This window comes from Fringilla coelebs, assembly GCF_963513975.1.
Source record: "Fringilla coelebs genome assembly, chromosome: 11".
NCBI lineage: Eukaryota > Metazoa > Chordata > Aves > Passeriformes > Fringillidae > Fringilla > Fringilla coelebs.
This window is the reverse complement of record NC_140037.1, coordinates 17820020-17836371: the sequence shown is the minus strand read 5'-3', so window position 1 is coordinate 17836371 and position 16352 is coordinate 17820020. Positions and strand designations below refer to the sequence as shown.

At 50.4% G+C, this 16352-nt stretch overlaps 1 protein-coding gene across 2 annotated transcripts in view; it reads right to left on the bottom strand.

Moving 5' to 3' along the window:
• Positions 1–235: 235 nt before the first annotated feature.
• FHL1 (four and a half LIM domains 1) overlaps positions 236–16352 on the bottom strand; it is a 29213-nt gene continuing 13096 nt past the window's right edge. The window contains exons 2-6 of one of the 2 annotated variants that reach the window (XM_084213185.1): positions 4468–4649; positions 3340–3517; positions 2680–2849; positions 1928–2114; positions 236–1193 (exon numbers count right to left, since the gene is read on the bottom strand). In XM_084213185.1, the coding sequence (XP_084069311.1) occupies positions 1036–1193; positions 1928–2114; positions 2680–2849; positions 3340–3517; positions 4468–4623 (849 nt within the window). In that variant the 5' untranslated portion in view covers positions 4624–4649 and the 3' untranslated portion in view covers positions 236–1035. The remainder of the gene's footprint in view (positions 1194–1927; positions 2115–2679; positions 2850–3339; positions 3518–4467; positions 4650–16352) is intronic. The other variant, XM_084213186.1, reaches the window with a different exon arrangement.

Genomic DNA, 16352 nt, shown 5'->3' with positions numbered 1-16352 from the left:
CAGATGGTCCAGTGTCAGTTATATATTAAAAAAATTAATTAGTTTATGGAAATTGTTGCTTTAGTCCTCAGATACTTAAGGGTGCAATGACAGCACAGCTGACTCTTACTTAGCCAGTATCAATGTAGTAGACTTGGTTTCAGTAGCTCAGCCCTAAGACGTGTCAATCATGTAAGATGTCAAAATGAAAAAAAATAATTTCCAGACTATGGATTCCAAGCAGGCACTAGTCTCACTTTTATTCAGTCACTAAACATACACTGACATGATAGGAGAGCTAGCCTTGTATAAGCTATTTTTAAGGCACTTGTAAATGCATGTGCATGTTGTAGGTGAAAGATTTACTACTTGTTAATGGATTAATAATTGTACATAGACAGCCTTGTTTAAACAATGATATAAAAAAAGCTGATGAGGAAAACTTGCAGGCAAACCACACAGAAATCAAGACTAAAACAAGTTTATGGAAACTTAACTAAGCTAAATGTCACTGCCAAAACATTGTTATCTGTAAGATGAAGCTGTTCCGTACATGTGCTGCAATGTGGTGTTGTAGAGTAAGCTAAGGTATTTATTACTTATTAATGGTGCAGTGTTTGTTGTGTATCTGTACTTGTAGAAGCATAATAATGGATCCCTCTGATCCCACATGCAATCTTTGCATCTCTGTGTTGGAGGTGCATGCCTTGTCAAACCCACTTCATTAAGTGCCAAGCTTAATTGTATACCAGATAAGCTTAAAACTAGATTTGTTTTAGTTTAAACCACACACAGATGATGCAGTGTGTGGATCTCTAAATCTAACAGCATTTCAAGCCTTTATACTAGGAGTTACTTGGAAACAAGGTTAGATTTTTGCAAGGCTACATGCTTTTGTACTGCAAGAGCTTCAAAAGTCACACCCAGTATATTGAGGCTAATTTAGTTCTTACACTAAAATGGAAAAAGTTAAAACTCTCAACATGCAAAAACCTGCTCTTTTACCAGGGCTGTTTGGGAAAGCAGGGCTTTAAAATCCATCTTACATCTGCTCATTTACAGTCGTTTGGGACACTCAGCACAATAAATTTTTCCATTATGGCAAACAAAGCGCTTGTTGGCCAGCCCACGGGCACACTTTGTGCATTTGAAACAGTAATCGTGCCAGGACTCATCTTCATAGTTAACCACACTGGTTCCTCTTCCAAATCCTGCTAGGAGAGAACACAATTATAGGACGGCGATAGTAGCGCTGCCTTGGCTGGGCTATCCCTCCAACCAGCCCTCTATGGTTCTGCCACAGGGGCTGCCTAAAACACCCATGTGGCAATTGAGCCATGGTTTTGCTGCATCTTCTGATGTTTCTTGAAGAAGAAACATAAGCATGAGGCTTGCATGGCTTGTCTCTGCAATAAACATTTTCCCTTGGCTCCTTTCTGCAGTAAACAGTCAAGGAGAGATGTGGAGCAAGGACAGGTCGGGCTAAACACTTGTGGGCTCAGATCTGTGCTCTAAAATGCAGGATGGAATGTGAGCCTCGTGGGACTGGCAGGACAGTGCCCACATTTCAGGGCTGAGCTCTGTAATCCAGTGAGTTTTAAGTGTAAAATACATCAGAAGGGGTACAAATGTCCCTTTGGGACAATAAAACACCACTTGTTTTAGACTTAAGGGTCCCAAACCATGGGTGGAAATAGTTCTGGTTGGGGGAGATTTGAAGGAGGTAAATTTGAGACATGCAGGGGCTGAAGAGCTCAGTTACCAGCTCAGCCTCCATCCAGCACAAGCACGTGGCTCAAGGGTCAGATCACATGTAAAATGCTGGGATTGGGCTTGGGTTACCAGACCTGCTTCTGATGTTACCCATCCCTGGGCTCCCTGTCTTTGGGGGATCACTGTCCTGACCTTCAGCACCCACTGCCCTCGAGCTGCATTTAAGCCAACATACCTGTAATAGGATTCTTGCATCCAGCACACTTCTTGGCAACACACTCCTTGTAGCACTCAACGCAGTAAAACTGATCCTCCACAGCTGTGAAGCGCTTCCCACCCAGTTGCTTCTTGCAGTTGGAGCAAATGAAACACTCAGAATGCCAAGGCTGTTCCTGGTAAGTGAGGCCTCCAGAAGTGATGGGCTGGGAGAGAAGGAGCAGAGGTGTGGTTTAGAATCAGCAGGGGAGAAGAGAGGTGACACAAGTATGGGGTGTAGGGTAGGAAAGCTTTGTCATGGAGAGGATCTTTGCAAAGTTTGCATCAAAATTTAATTGAACAGTGCAGTTGAGTCCCTCTAACCTGAAATCCCACATACCTGGCCCTTTCATAATACTTTCTTTTACCTGCAGTAACTGAAATTCCACACTAATCAGTTGCAGAAGTTGTAAAACAGCTGCTGTTTCACTTCTTGAATATTTAGTACCACTGCAGAGCTTAAACTCCCCCAAGGCAAGTGCAAGACTGGAATCACTTGGTTTCTGCAGTGTTGCCATCAGCTAACCCAACCACCCCTGCCCAGATCCTGTAATGCACAGGAGCCATTGGCTCTCCCATCATTGCACCAGCTGCTGGCACTGGTATCTCAGGGGAAGAACATCAGCATTGGCATGGCTTCAGCATGGTCTGCCTGCTGGTTCACCCTCCCAGCTCCCAAAGGCACACGAGGGCTGGTTCTGGCACCTGCCTCTGCACAGGGGAAGGACTTACATTCTTGCACTTAGCACAGGTCTTGGCAAACTTGTGCTCATGGCAGGAGACACAGTAGAAGTCATCACCCTTGGGGAAGAAGCTCCCAGATCCAATCACTTGCTTACACTGGCTGCAGGTGAAGCAGTCCTTGTGCCAGACCATCTTCTTGTACTCAACATTTTGGTCTCCTACAACAGATAAAAATAACTTTTACTGTGAGATTTCAGGCCTGTGGCAAACCCTTCCCCCTGTGCAGTGGAGTATCTGTGGGCAAGACCTGTCCATAGCTATGCCCAGGATTCCGCTGGAATGCAGACTAGGGATGAGCTGGTAATTTCTGTAGCTGATTCTAGCCAGGGCTTGCTCGATTTTCTTAAAATAGTCATCAGCTGCCTGAGCGTTTTAGGACCTTGATTTACCAAGCAAAGCTTTTGGTAGAAATAGTTTAAGACTGACAAGAGGGTTAATTATCCACATGAGGATTAATGGTAAAGCAGCCTTTCAACACTTGAATAAAATGGACAGGTGAGAGCAGCAGTCAAGATTTACTATTCTGAGGTGCTCCAGCATTCCACTGTGATGCCCAACCCCCTAACTGCAGCCTCCACAGCCTAATAAACCCCCCTGGTTATGCCCTGGAGCTGAACATGGCCCTCAGACCTGTCACTGGCACAGTACCTGCAATAATGGGCTTGAAGCAGCCCTTACACCTGGGTGCATCCTCAGCAGCAGTGCAGTTGCTGCACCAAACCTTGTTGTTCTCCCTCAGCATGAAGGGCTCGTTGACCAGGGACGTGTAGCACTTGAAGCAGCGGAAGCAGCTGTCGTGCCAGTAGCGGTTCTTGAAATGCAGCTCCTGCAATGAACAGGAAGGGAGGGATGGAGTGAGAAGCTTTTCTCTCCCCCTGAGCAGCCCTAAAGCCAAGTTCCTGTCTCACCAGCCTGGGCAGTAAAGGATGGATTTGTTGTTCCTAAGTTTGTCTGGTTCAGTGGGTAGGGCTGAGCTCCTCTTCAAGCACTTAAGGGAAGAACATTGAACCAAACTCACTGACACAATCAACATTCCCTTTGGACTTTCCGGGGGGGCAGAAGATGCTTCAGACCAACAGCTTGGAGATTTGAGGTTCTGCAAGTTCTCGTGTTCTTACATTCCCTCTAGTTCAGGTGTACATTATTATTGCCATAAATATTTATCTGGCCCTGAAGGTATAGGCTAATGACTTCAGTAACACCATATTTCTATACATAAGCAGCAAACCAATTTCCAGTTTTCGTGGAGATCAAAACAGTTTCAACCACCAGGCTTGCAGATATTTGCAGGTCCTGCAGTTTGTGCTTCTTCATGTCCTGCCTGGTGTTACAGTGTCTGAACATCAGAGATACCATTATAAATTAACATAAGGAAAAAAAGCCAGCAGAACCATCTTGCCATCCAACTGCTCTCAAAACATATATACAGAAAGAACTCTTGATTTCCATCATGAAGCAAAAAGCATCTGACAAACTGACAAAGATCAGACCTCAGTGCTTTGCCCAGAAGCTGAGTTTTGCAGGCCCTGTGCAGGCCAGCTCCCTGCAGCTCTCTCTGCAGGGCAATTCAGCATTTGTCATGGGGCTGGATCTAGACCCTGAAATGAGATCCTGTGCCCAAGCAGCCCACCACGAGCACACCCCAGCGCAGCTCTTTGCTCTGATGAGCACACATCAGAGGACTCCCAAAGAGCTGCTCAGAGCCTGACCAGAGCAAACAGGAGGGTGACCAGCCTCTGCCTCTCCTCCTCACCCACCGAGCAGCTCGGCACTGACCTTGGAGTCGGCCCCGATGGGTTTCTTGCACTCGATGCAGGTGTTGGCGCAGAACTTGTCGAAGCACTTGACGCAGCAGTGCCGCCCCTCCTTCTGCACGTACTTCTTGCCCTGCAGGGGGTCCCGGCAGTAGTGGCAGTCGAAGCGCTCCGACATGGTGCCCACGGTGTAGCTGCCAGGCCCTGCAAGAGCACAGCCCTGAGGGGACAGCCCTGAGCCCTGGCTGAAGAGCTCAGACATGGTGCCCGTGGTGTGGCTGCCAGGCCCTGCAAGAGCACAGCCCTGAGGGGACAGCCCTGAGCCCTGGCTGAAGAGCTCAGACATGGTGCCCATGGTGTGGCTGCCAGGCCCTGCAAGAGCACAGCCCTGAGCCCTGGCTGAAGAGCTCAAGCTCAGACATGGTGCCCACAGTGTGGCTGCCAGGCCTTGCCAAGAGCACAGCCCTGAGGGGACAGCCCTGAGCCCTGGCTGAAGAGCTCAGACATGGTGCCCTCGGTGTGGCTGCCAGGCCTTGCCAAGAGCACAGCCCTGAGGGGACAGCCCTGAGGCCCCGACAGCTGCTCCATCCTCCTGGCACTGTGCAGATCACCAGGAGGAAGGTGGCTCAGGAATGAGCATGTGGTGGCTCCTTGATAGGAAAAGGAGCTCCAGTTGAGGAGAGCAGAGTCTCAAACCAGACTTTTGCCCATCCCCTTGTTAAGTGGAAGGATGCTGGTTTATTTACACGCTGCACATCGAGTGAGGGTAATGACACCTGATCGCTCCCTGGGAGTCCCTTAGTTCATTACTGCAGGCCTCAGTGAGGTCCTGGCTGAGGCACCACATCACTTGTGTGCAGAAATCACCAACAAACACAAGCAGAGTGGAATTGTTTCCATGTTTCCAGCCTGAACCCACAGCCAGCTGCAGCCCTCCAAGGCCTTTTGTGCTGGATAGTTGTGCAGCTTCCAGCTGCCTCTTTTCACCAGGCTTTCACACATAAAATCATAAGGGAAAAAAAAAAAAGAAAAAAGAAAAAAAAACCAAGAAAAAATCTGCCTCCATGGAGAGATATTTTTCAGTTCACACCATCAAGACTCTGCCAAGGTCTGATGTTCCACCACGGCCAGGGAGCTGTCAGCGGGTGTGGGGAATCTTGACTGGAGGATTTTCCACTCTGGCTCACACTTTCTCCCCAGACACCCATCCCTTCCTGCACTCCCAGTCTCCTGCTAATGGCTCCCTCCCTTCCATGCACCCTTCCTCAGCAGAAGCCACCAACACTCTTGCAAAGGGCTACAAGGGCTCCATCAGGATTCAGAGAATCCTGGACTGGTTTGGGTTTGAAGGAACCTTAAAGATCTTCTTGTTCCAAACCCCCTGCTATGGACAGGGGTGCCAGCCACTACATCAGGTTGCCTAAAGCCTGATCCAACCTGACCTGGAGCACTTGCAGGGAGAGAACATGAGAGTTACAGAAGCCCATGGAGGCCCACAGAGGCAGCTCCCTCCCTGCCACTGGTGCCCCCAGAGCCCCAGCACTGCAGAGCCCATTTCCCTGCACAGCCAACACAGGGACACAGCCTTGAACCTTCTGCATCATCACCAACCCAATGGGAAATGTGGCTGTGGTCGGACAGCAGGCACTGCCAAGAGGAAATGTCCTCTCTTCCTGACAGAGGAAGGGAGGGAAAGGACAGGGTCAGGCCATACAAATTGCTGCTGCCTCCATCACGTGGCCTCACCTTGGACCACCCCACCCAGCCCTGGGGCTACCCTGGAGCCTGTTCCTCACAGAGCTCAGGGTACAACAGTGCTCATTCCAGCCCTGCTGCTCCAAGCCCAGCACGATGTGCCTTTATTCACCAAACCTGGGGTGCAGAGAGGGTGTGTCACTCCTGGCTGTGCCCTCACAACAAGGCAGGGTCAGTGGGACCCTGCTGGGCTCACCCTTGGCTGCAGGATGCTCTTGGTCTGCCCTGTTATGGCCTAAGGCTCACAGGATTTGCACGGACACTTGCCCACCCCAATAATTCCAGATGTACCATCAGCTACAGGGCCCAGCCTCACCAGAGCCCTGCAGCTCCAGGACCAGCCCAGCCCTGCTGGGTACAAAGCCAGAGGAGCAGGCACATGAACACTTTGCCATCACAGCAGAGCATCTGCCACGTCTGGGCCCAGGAAGAGTGGGACTCACACTGCTACCTTGCAGGCTTGAAAATCCAAGAGTCTTCACACTATCTCCTCTTTGTCACCCTCTCAATAACACAGGACCAGAACAAACTGAAGGATTTCTATTTCAGAGAGCAGGACAGAGAGCCCTAAAGAAAAGTTTCACACAGGGAGACTGCAGCAGAGGTGGAGGCTCTGTTCACACCGTATTCCTGTCCCTAAAACTGACAGAGGCAGGCTGGAGGCCAAGCTGGTAGGAATTGTACTTTGTGGAGGGACCAAGGTCTAGAAATAATCCCTTGGCAAGGCCAGGGGATGCCATGTCCTGCTGACAGCTACACCAAGGGCTTTGAGGTACCTGTTCAAGCAAATGAAACAGATAAACAGCTGGGAAACATGGAAACAATGTGAGCCACACCGGCTCTGCAGAGCTCTAGCAAGCAGGTAGGTCTTATCTGGAAGAAATGCAATTGCAGAGTCCAGGACAAATGGTATTGAAATGTCCCTGATCTCAGGTTTAGGGTTGCTTTCAGCCTGAACACATAATCTAGAAAGCATGGCTCAGAGAGCAGCACAACCCTGTGTTCCCATGTAACACATCACCTGCTAATGTGAGACACATTTATCACAGCAGCTCTGTAGCTCCACAGGCAAATTAACACCAGGCTGGGGCCCCCAGACTGGGCTGTGCCAGCAGCTTCTGCCTCCCTCGTGCCATCTCACACACCAGAAAGCCCCTCTCATGCACAGGCAGGGGCATGAATTTGCTTCTAGTTTCTCCAGAGGCTTCCTGCCCCCAGCACTATCATCCCTGAATTCCTGATCTAGAGCCAGGAGAGGCACCTCTGTCCCCTTGCCTGCAGTGAAGATGCAGGGTTGCATTGCCCTGCAGATGTGCTGGCTGCTCATGGGCTCTGCTCACCTGTGCCATGTCCAGAGCCCACAGCAGCCACAGGAACAGGACCAGCCTGGCCAGGGTAGGGTGCACAAGAGCCCTGGAAGCCACCAGTGTGTGACAGAGTGGGGCCCCAGGCCAGTGGCAGCTGTGCTGGGACCACCAGATTATTTTCCCCAAATGGAGCGAACATCTGTGGACACTTCAGAGCTCAGCTTCATGTAGTGTCCTGCAGCTGGTCCCCTCAGCAGTCCTGTCCTCTCTCATGGAAGGTAAACAGAGCAGATATTTCTCGTGCTCTGTATAAGAATAAATGTATATCTGAAGCCTGCTTGGCAGCAGGTCTTGGGTTTGGAGTTATCTCCTAAATAACCTGTTCACCCTCCAGCTGCACCAGGTCCCCAAAGCACAACTTTCCAGAGCTTTCAGGTATATTAACCCTGGCCTGCCTTTGCTGTCTGAAAAGTAGGCAAGTTATGAAACCAGGGGTACTCTGGGTATATGGAAAAATCACTTCCTCAGGGTCTTTATTCAGTGCCCTCATCATCCCTTCCCACACAGCAGATGCTGAGCACAGGGTAGGGACCCACACCAGGAGTACAACAGTGCTACAGCAACCCAAAACCAGGGAGGGCACTCACCAAACCACCACTAAAACCCAGAGCACTGAACCTCTGTGCTTCTTTTCTCAATGCTGTGCTGAAAATGAGAGCAGTACCTGCAGATGTTTTAGCTGGGAAGTCACTTGAACACAAGTTTCTGTGGCTGTACCTTTACACCAGACTATGGCACCTTTGAGGTGACAGACTGGTCTCTTTCTTAGCCCCAGGAGAATCTCATACCCTGAGGACATGCACTGATCCAAACCCCATGTCAGCCTGGCACTGAGGCCATAGAATGGGATTTAGAAAGCAGAGGAAAAGCTTGGACAGGCTGGAACTATTCCCCCTCCCAGGCATGTGCAGAGGATTGTTGTGCTGGAGAGAAGCAGGTGAAAACAGCGAGCACAAGCAGCTGGGGGGAGGGGAAAATGCAGAATGTGCCCATCCTTAAATCGCCTAGAGGACCCTCAATAAGATGGAGAAAAATGCAGCCATACTTCCAGAAATGAATCTCACTCTAAGCAAGGGATCCCTGTCCCACCAGCCCTGGCAGGGTGGTCTCCAAATGTAGCTCCCTGATGGATTTGGCCACAGCTGGAGGGCAGAAGGCCAGGCCTGTGGCCTTCTCAGATATCAGGGTATTTGGCACAAAGACCCACTGGAATACAACCCTAACGTTTACCTGACCACAGAGGTGCCAGTTTGCCACTTGTCCCCTGAAAGCATCTTCCACTTTACAAAACCAGAGATCCTTCCATCCTTCAGAGACCTCAAACACTTGGGCCCCAGGGGCTTCCAAGGGCACCAACACCGAGCAGCCACAGGGCTGACTGAGGGTCAGGGCCACATCTGCACCTGCAGCATGGCCAGCTATGGGATGGAAAGGGTACAGACCTAAGAACTGCCACCCCACAAAAACTGCTGCACCCACACAACCCCTGCCTCCTGCTGGGCTCCTGCATCACCCTGGGCCGGTTCATCCCAGTTCAGCCAAAAACCCAAAGCAGCATCACAGTGGTTTGCACAATAAGTGGAACCAAAGCACTCAGGGAAGGAAGCTGAAACATGGCTGATAAGCAAAGCACTTAGCACAGGCTATGTGTTAATGTCTCTGGGGAATATGTTTAAATGTGATAAACCACCAAGGAAGAAGTTGAAGTGTAGTCTCTAAACACAACCAGAGAGACTCTACTTACACTTTACAGATTATTCTGCCACTTAAGAAAGAAGATGAGGTTGGAGTTGTTAACCCTCTGCCCTACACACAGTTGCATATGGAAGAAAAAGAGCTTTTTGATTCTACATTAGTTTTATTTTTTCTCAGCAGACTGAGTACACAGCCCCACACTGCCAGGCACTGGCTACACCTGCCTGCTTCAGATCAGTCCTGGCAGCCCTGCTCTGTCACCTGAGTTACTATTCTCAGCATTCCTCTCTGCAAGGTCGCATGGTTTGCTATAAATACCTGGGAAACCCTTAAAAGAAGGGTCCTGTTAATCCCAAATGCAAAGTGACACTCAGGACTGTGCTGGCACAATGCCCTGGGCAACCAACATTTGCAAAGCCCAGGAAAAGAAAGAAAAGAAATCTCTTAAAGCCTTTCATTTGGGCTGAAAATACCAGAGCTCTGCTCTCCCATTGCCAGGCTGGGACACGTGCAAGTCTCATACTCTATAATTCAAAAATTAATCTGTTGATAAAAGGAAAGCTTCTTTATTTAGAGCAAGAACAGCTCCAAGTTCCTAAGGCACTTGCCAAAAACATTCCCTACGGTCCTATTGCCACCATGTGTGAGCACATCCCAGTCATTACTAAATCTTCACAGTTCCCCAGGGAAGTAGGGACATGCCATTTGTTAAAAATCACTGGTCCAGCCCTGCAAACACTTTCCCCAGGGATTGCTTTGGCACTCAGTGCAGGCTAACAAGGCACCACTGCCTCGAGTCAGGCTGAGCACTTCAGGCAGCGTTTAAGCAGCAAAGTCCAAAATTTTCAAAACACAACGAATCCTGGTCAGTAACTAGCTCTGTGACTGCATTAAGTTTTGTCCTTTGAGACTCCCCTGTTGTGTTCCCAGCTAAGCACTGGTCTGCCCCACCTCAGCAGCTGGATGCCCTTCTCACACCCAGGTGTTCCCAGGTGCCAAAATGAGATTTCCTCCTGCTCTGTAGGATCCAGCCCCGCCCTGAGCAGGCACTGTGATACCCCCACAGCTGCCCTGGGGTTCCCAGTGGTCTGCAGGATCAGACACTGTGCTGTGACTGTTTGGCAGCAGCAGTCCAACCTCAGCAGCTGCTCAGAACAGCCTGCAGCATTTTATATCACAGCAGAGCATCAAGTCTTGCTCCAGGGGACATCCCCTGAGGAAGATGAGAAAGAAAAAATCATATAGCTGGGAGTGTAATGGAAGGATGCTACAGCATTGGTCAGTCTTGTGGGCTGAAGTTAAGCACCTTCTTATATCAAATGATACCACAGAAGTCAGATTTTACTCAGTGGTGCCCTGCATAACATGTATGTGCATCCCACCACCAAATCCCAAGCAGTTTCGTGCTGTGCAAGCAGCCTCAGGTGTGTGCCTCATCTTGGGGAGGTGAGCAGGGAGCTGACAGCAAACTGTGCCTCTTCTGCCCAGCTTTGAGGAGTGTCTCTGCTGCCAAGTCTCAGGAGCAGCCCTGGCTCCTGGTGTGCAGCAGCCTTGGTGAGTTTGGTGCCACAGGAGCTGTGCCCACCCTGTCCCCAGCACACACACCCTCGGGGCTGTGTCTCACCAAGAGACACAATGGCACTGCTGTGCCTCTGTGCTTAGGGCTGTGAATACACCCTGGATATGCACAAAAACAGCTGCTAAGAGGGAGATAGGCTCTCAAAATTCCCGAAGAGCTTCTGATTGTCTTCAGCTGCAGGGCTAAAGGAATGAGTCAAGATGGGAAGACACCCATCCTGACATGTAAAATATGTTCTCAAGATTCCTGTCAGTGCTAATGGAAAAATTAACATTTTCCTATCACTGGTAAGGGTCAGCCCATCTGAACTAAAAGATAAACAGAGAAGAGGAACTAACCACAAACTTCCAACCAGAGCAGAGCAAACCATCTGAGTTTACACTCTGGTCTCCCCTCTGCCCTGGTTTCTCTGCTCACTGCAATAAACTTGCTAAAAGGAGGAGAATTCTCCCCCATTTTCACCAAGACTTGCTCAAATATCAGCTGAGCCTCAGCCTTCCCACAGCAGCAGATACAAAAACATTTAAAATCCAATGCATTTTACAAAACAAATGAGGCCCCCAGCACTGTGCTCCAGCACCAGTCTCCCACTGGTTATCAGCCCATTTGCCATCAGGAGTTACAGCTGCAGATTGCAGGGGTTTAAGTCTGCATTCAAAGTTTCTCTGGTACAGGAGCCTTTTAGCAAAACCTTCCTCCCCGTTTACCAGGTGTACTCCCACAACACCTGTCAGCACAGCCACTTTACCTGTGTGCCTGTGGAAAGCCATGGTCAGCAGCCCAAAGTCACCAGCAGCCCCTCAGGTAATGGAGTTCACAGGCTGATAAGGAGCTGTCCCATTTGATAACATACATTTAAACTGAGGCTATTAATATGGACAGGACTCCTACCAGATGTCCACTCCCCTCCCCAGAGATCTCAACCTTAATCCCCCTTGGAAATTCTTACCATTTTAGGTGATCTGAGGGAGAAGAATAGGATCCTGAGACCTCTAGGTCTCTGCAGGCAACAGTCAAATACCTGCCCAGCTACTCAGCACCCAAATTAGTCCCAAAGGCAGAATGAACTCATGAACTTGACCCCATGCTGGTACTATTTGGCCTTGGCTTTAGAGTGAGATTGTGTCTCGTAACAGTCCTGAGCTAAATTACAGACCCAACACGAAGGCTGCTCTGCCATGGCTGAAGGGAAGAGGTGACCACAGCCCTGTGGGGGCCAGGGGAGCTGCAGCCCCAGGAGCCAGCAAGGGGCTGTCTTCTGGCCCAGAAAGGATGTGGCTGTACCCCAGAGGACTCAGCTGACAGCCCACAGAAATACCAGCACATACATTCATGAGTGGCTTGGATTTGCTCTCAACATGGAGAGAAACTTCATGCTGCCATTCCTGGTCCTTCCCCAGCTTTTTCCTTTTGGAGGCTCACAGCATTAACTGCTCAAAGGGAGCAAATCCCTGAAGAGCAGCACTTAGAAAGATGGGTGTGATGATGTGGGGCTTCTCTAGCATCTAGCATGGCTCAAGAGGCACTGCTCATGCCTCTGTCCTCTGGACTCAGGTGTCCCCAAAGCTCTCAGGAAGATCCCAGCTCCATGGCTCCAGCTGACCTGTTTCCACCCAAGTCACAGCAGGAGGGGAGGGAGCTGTGGGTCCCTCCTGTGGGGACCCCCAGGCTGCAGCAGCTCCACACTCACCCTGGGTTATGCAACTGCTGGGGACGCTCAGGGCCGGGGGCCAGGGAGGCCCAGCTGCTAATCCTGCCTCCCACTGACGCACTGCACGGCCGTGGGAAAGTCACTGAACCTCCTGACAGCCACTGGGAAGAGCCAATGTTTATCATTCCTTCCAGGGAGCCCATCGTGGTGGTGTCTGGCCTCTGAAGAGCAGCCCTGCTAAGCCAGGAACATCTCTGCTTCCCAGGAGCTCCTCAGCCACAGGCTCCAGCCTCGGCACTGGGCTTGGTGAGCCCCTGAGCCTTCACACCCATCTTAGACCCCCAGGCAGCACAAGCTCAGAATCTCACCAGCCACCTGACATCCCCAAGTTTCCAACATGGCCTGGAAAAGGCCCCTCTTGATGGCATGCCATTCCAAAGGAGCTCAGCGTGGATCCACTGGTGCAGCAGATTGAGGCTGGGAAACGTGCTAAAACACAAATGCACTGAAACACTTTGGCGAGGAAAAACCCAATGTTATTCTGCCCCAGCTCATCCATAAACTCCAGCAAATTGTTTGCATAATTCAGATGGCAACAGGAACCCTAACAACTGGTATTTTCCTGTTCTAATCTTGCTGTGCACAGTGTAATATTTACAGACATGAGTTCATTTTTGGCAATGCACGGAGAGTTTGCACCATTAACCATTCTCATTCCTTTCCAGCTCCCTACACAAAGCCCTGGCACCCTCCCACCCAGCTGTCATTTCCTGCTTTCCCCAGAATGCCCAGGTACTCCCACCAGAAGCCTTGGCTCCCATCCTGGCTGATGGAGCAGAGTCCCTGCGGGTGCCAGCGCTGCCACGCCCCGAGCGGAGGTGGCTGCAGCCAGCAGCAGTTTGGCAGCTGCAGAGGGGTGTGGAGAGCAGGGATGGACACTTGGGTGTCATTTCATGTGCACAAACACACGTGTGTCCACAGCACCACGACAGGCTTGGGCTGGAGCAGGGAGGAGGGGGAGAAAGTTTGGCCAAGAAACAGGAGGGAGACCCAGAAGTGGGGATGCCTATGGAGCTCCCTGGCACAGCTCACTCTAAAAAGACACAGAGCACTTTTTAATTAAAGGCCATTTTGTTTGAATCTCTGGCCTATTGGTCCAGCAGAAGGAATGGAACAACCTTACTGCTGCTCTTGGTTTCTGGCCTGGTTTTAGCCAGACAACTTGGGACAACTCCCTTTTACTTCCCAAGACTCTCCTCATCCCCACAAGCCCAGGTGATTAAATACAGATGTGCTGCAGGTGTAGCACAAGTGCCAAGGAGAGACATCAGTGCCCCATGAAATATTCAAGGAGCAGACACCTCCAGGAGAAAGAGGGTGCCCCAGAATGGGGCTGTGCCAGCCCTGCCTGAACCCCTGTCTGTGCACCAGGCACCCACAGGTCCCATAGGGAAGAGTGCTACAAATACACCAGTGAGTGCACAGCAGGGCACAGCAGGCTTGGGATGTCATGTTTTCAACATTAAACCTGTCCTGTAGGTTTTCCAGGGAGCTGCCCTGGACACGCTGATCCCACCCAACGGGTCTGACTGCAGAGCAGCATGGCTGGGCCATAGTGTCATCCGCTGGGATAAACAAATGATTCACGTTGTGATTTCCAGAGTATTTTCTTGCCCTAAGAATCCTGCCAGAAAAGGTCTGGGTCTCTCAGCTTGCTCACACATCCTGCTGTCATTCAACAGGCAGAAACTCCTAAAGAGAGCTGCTCTAAGCCAGGCATTGATGAACTATTAGTCACCATGATCAAAGAAAGCAGCAGTAAATACCAGCAGCAGAGCACCTGTGCACCTCCTAAAGTAATGCTGTGCCTCCTGCTTCCATACATGCTGCTGGCAATGCACAGTGCACCTGCACAGAAGGGCACACTGCCATTCACCAGGCTCCCCAGAAAATGAGAGTCCCACATTGCTCCCTACCCTTCCTGACCTGAGGGCAGATCAATTTTTTTAAATTCTATTTTATATGTCTCAGGTTGCATGTGAGTGTCTTCCCACAGCAAAGCACTCCTGCCCAGCAGATCTCAGCCATAAACTTCCTTGGCTCTTCAGAGGCAGAAATAAAACAGCTTTTAAAAAACATTTCTTTGCTTGTTCTAGTACAAGGGCAAAGTTTACAGGAAGACCACCAATAAGAGAGTTTGGTTTGAGAGGAGAGAGGACATAGATACAGCTCTCTCCAAGGAAAAGATCTTTGCAGCTGTAGCTGATCCATCAGAGAGACATAAGAGGCAGCAGTCCCCAGTGCCAAAGAAATGCTGGACAGGCACAAGGACTGGCACTGGGGGCTGATCCAGCTCTCCAAGCACTCAGTATCCAACACTCCTCCTGCTCCCAGCACTGGCAGCAGGCACTGCAGGGCAGTGTTTGCACATCAGCCAGAGAGCACTGCCAGGGGATGCTGGTCTCTGTCCCCCCAGTCAGAGACCCTGCATGACACACTCACACCTAAACAGGAATTTTCTACCTCATCCTTTCAAAACTGGACAGTTTCTATGTGAAGTATCCCAAAAATGTCCTAGAAGTCTCAAATCCAGCTCTGTGCACAAGGATGTGCCTCGGCACCCCTGAATCACCCCACAGGCGCCCACAGGAACACAAGGCAGAGACAGCTGGGATGCACCCACATCCAGAGAAAACCAGCAAGGACATCACTGCAGGGACAGGGGAATGAACACCCCAGGCACCCGGTGAGCCCTGGTGTTCCCAGGGAACCACCTCCCAGGGACAGGAGAGAAGGAAAGTGGCAAGATGTGCCAAAGGCAGGATTCTTCCAGGCTGAGCTCCAGCTCACAGCTGGGTCACAGCAGTGAGCTGAGCCTTTCAGTGCCAAGGGAAGTTTTTTGGGTCAGCTGTGAAGGCAGGGGTAGAGGAATCTGGAATAGGTTTATAAGGAAGCAGATGCAGGGTGGGCAACAGTCAGAGCCCAGATAGAGTGTGAGTAGAAACAAAAGGCAGAAAAGAAGACAGGATAAGAAGAGGGAAAAGAGGGATAAGGGCGTAGCAATAGGAAGGAATGGTCAGAGATAACAGAGCTGGAAATAAACCCTTCTGAAAAAAAGCAAAACCAGGAAGAGATATAAACCAAGTCCTTCCCCATCTGCCTCCATCCACAGGCTGGACTGTTTCCAGGACTATTCCTGTGGCAGCTCCAAATTTATTTCCCTGCTGCCATCTGCTCTGTGGCTCCCCTCCACACACGCTCCTGACTGGCACTTCTTCCCTTCACCTGTTGCTGACATGGCAGACCTCTCACTGCTGCTGGGAGCCAAGTGACACTGGGGCCTGGGGGAGTGTCTGTGCATAAATCAGGAGCTGCTTTGTAGTCCCAAGGCTTTGTTCAGCTCCTGTTCCCCATGCTGGCTATGGCAGTGGGGTGGGATGCAGGCATCAATCAGCCCCATGGCAGCTCCCGGCTCCAGAGAAGACTGGGGAGAGGAGAGGCTGCAGCAGGTGCTGGGCAGAGCTGGTTTTGAATCAACTTCAAAATAAAGTCAATTTCCTCCTATCCCTGCTCCTCTTTCTTGCATTACAGATAAGATGCCAAGGCTGCATCTCCCAGCACTAAGGATCTTGAGTGCCTGCTGTAGTCCCAACAGTTAGATTTAGACCTTCAGTTTTAAACTCAAAAAGGAACAGCCCCAAAAGGCTGAAGAGTTTTTAAAATCCCTTAGAAAGATTGATGTCTTTGTCTTTAAATGCACTTGCTTAAACATGAGCCATGTTTCTCTTCCCAGCTCTGTCTGCCAAGTCCTTCTGCTGTGAGCGTGCAGGCAGTGGGCTGGAGGCTCAGCAGGCTGCCCA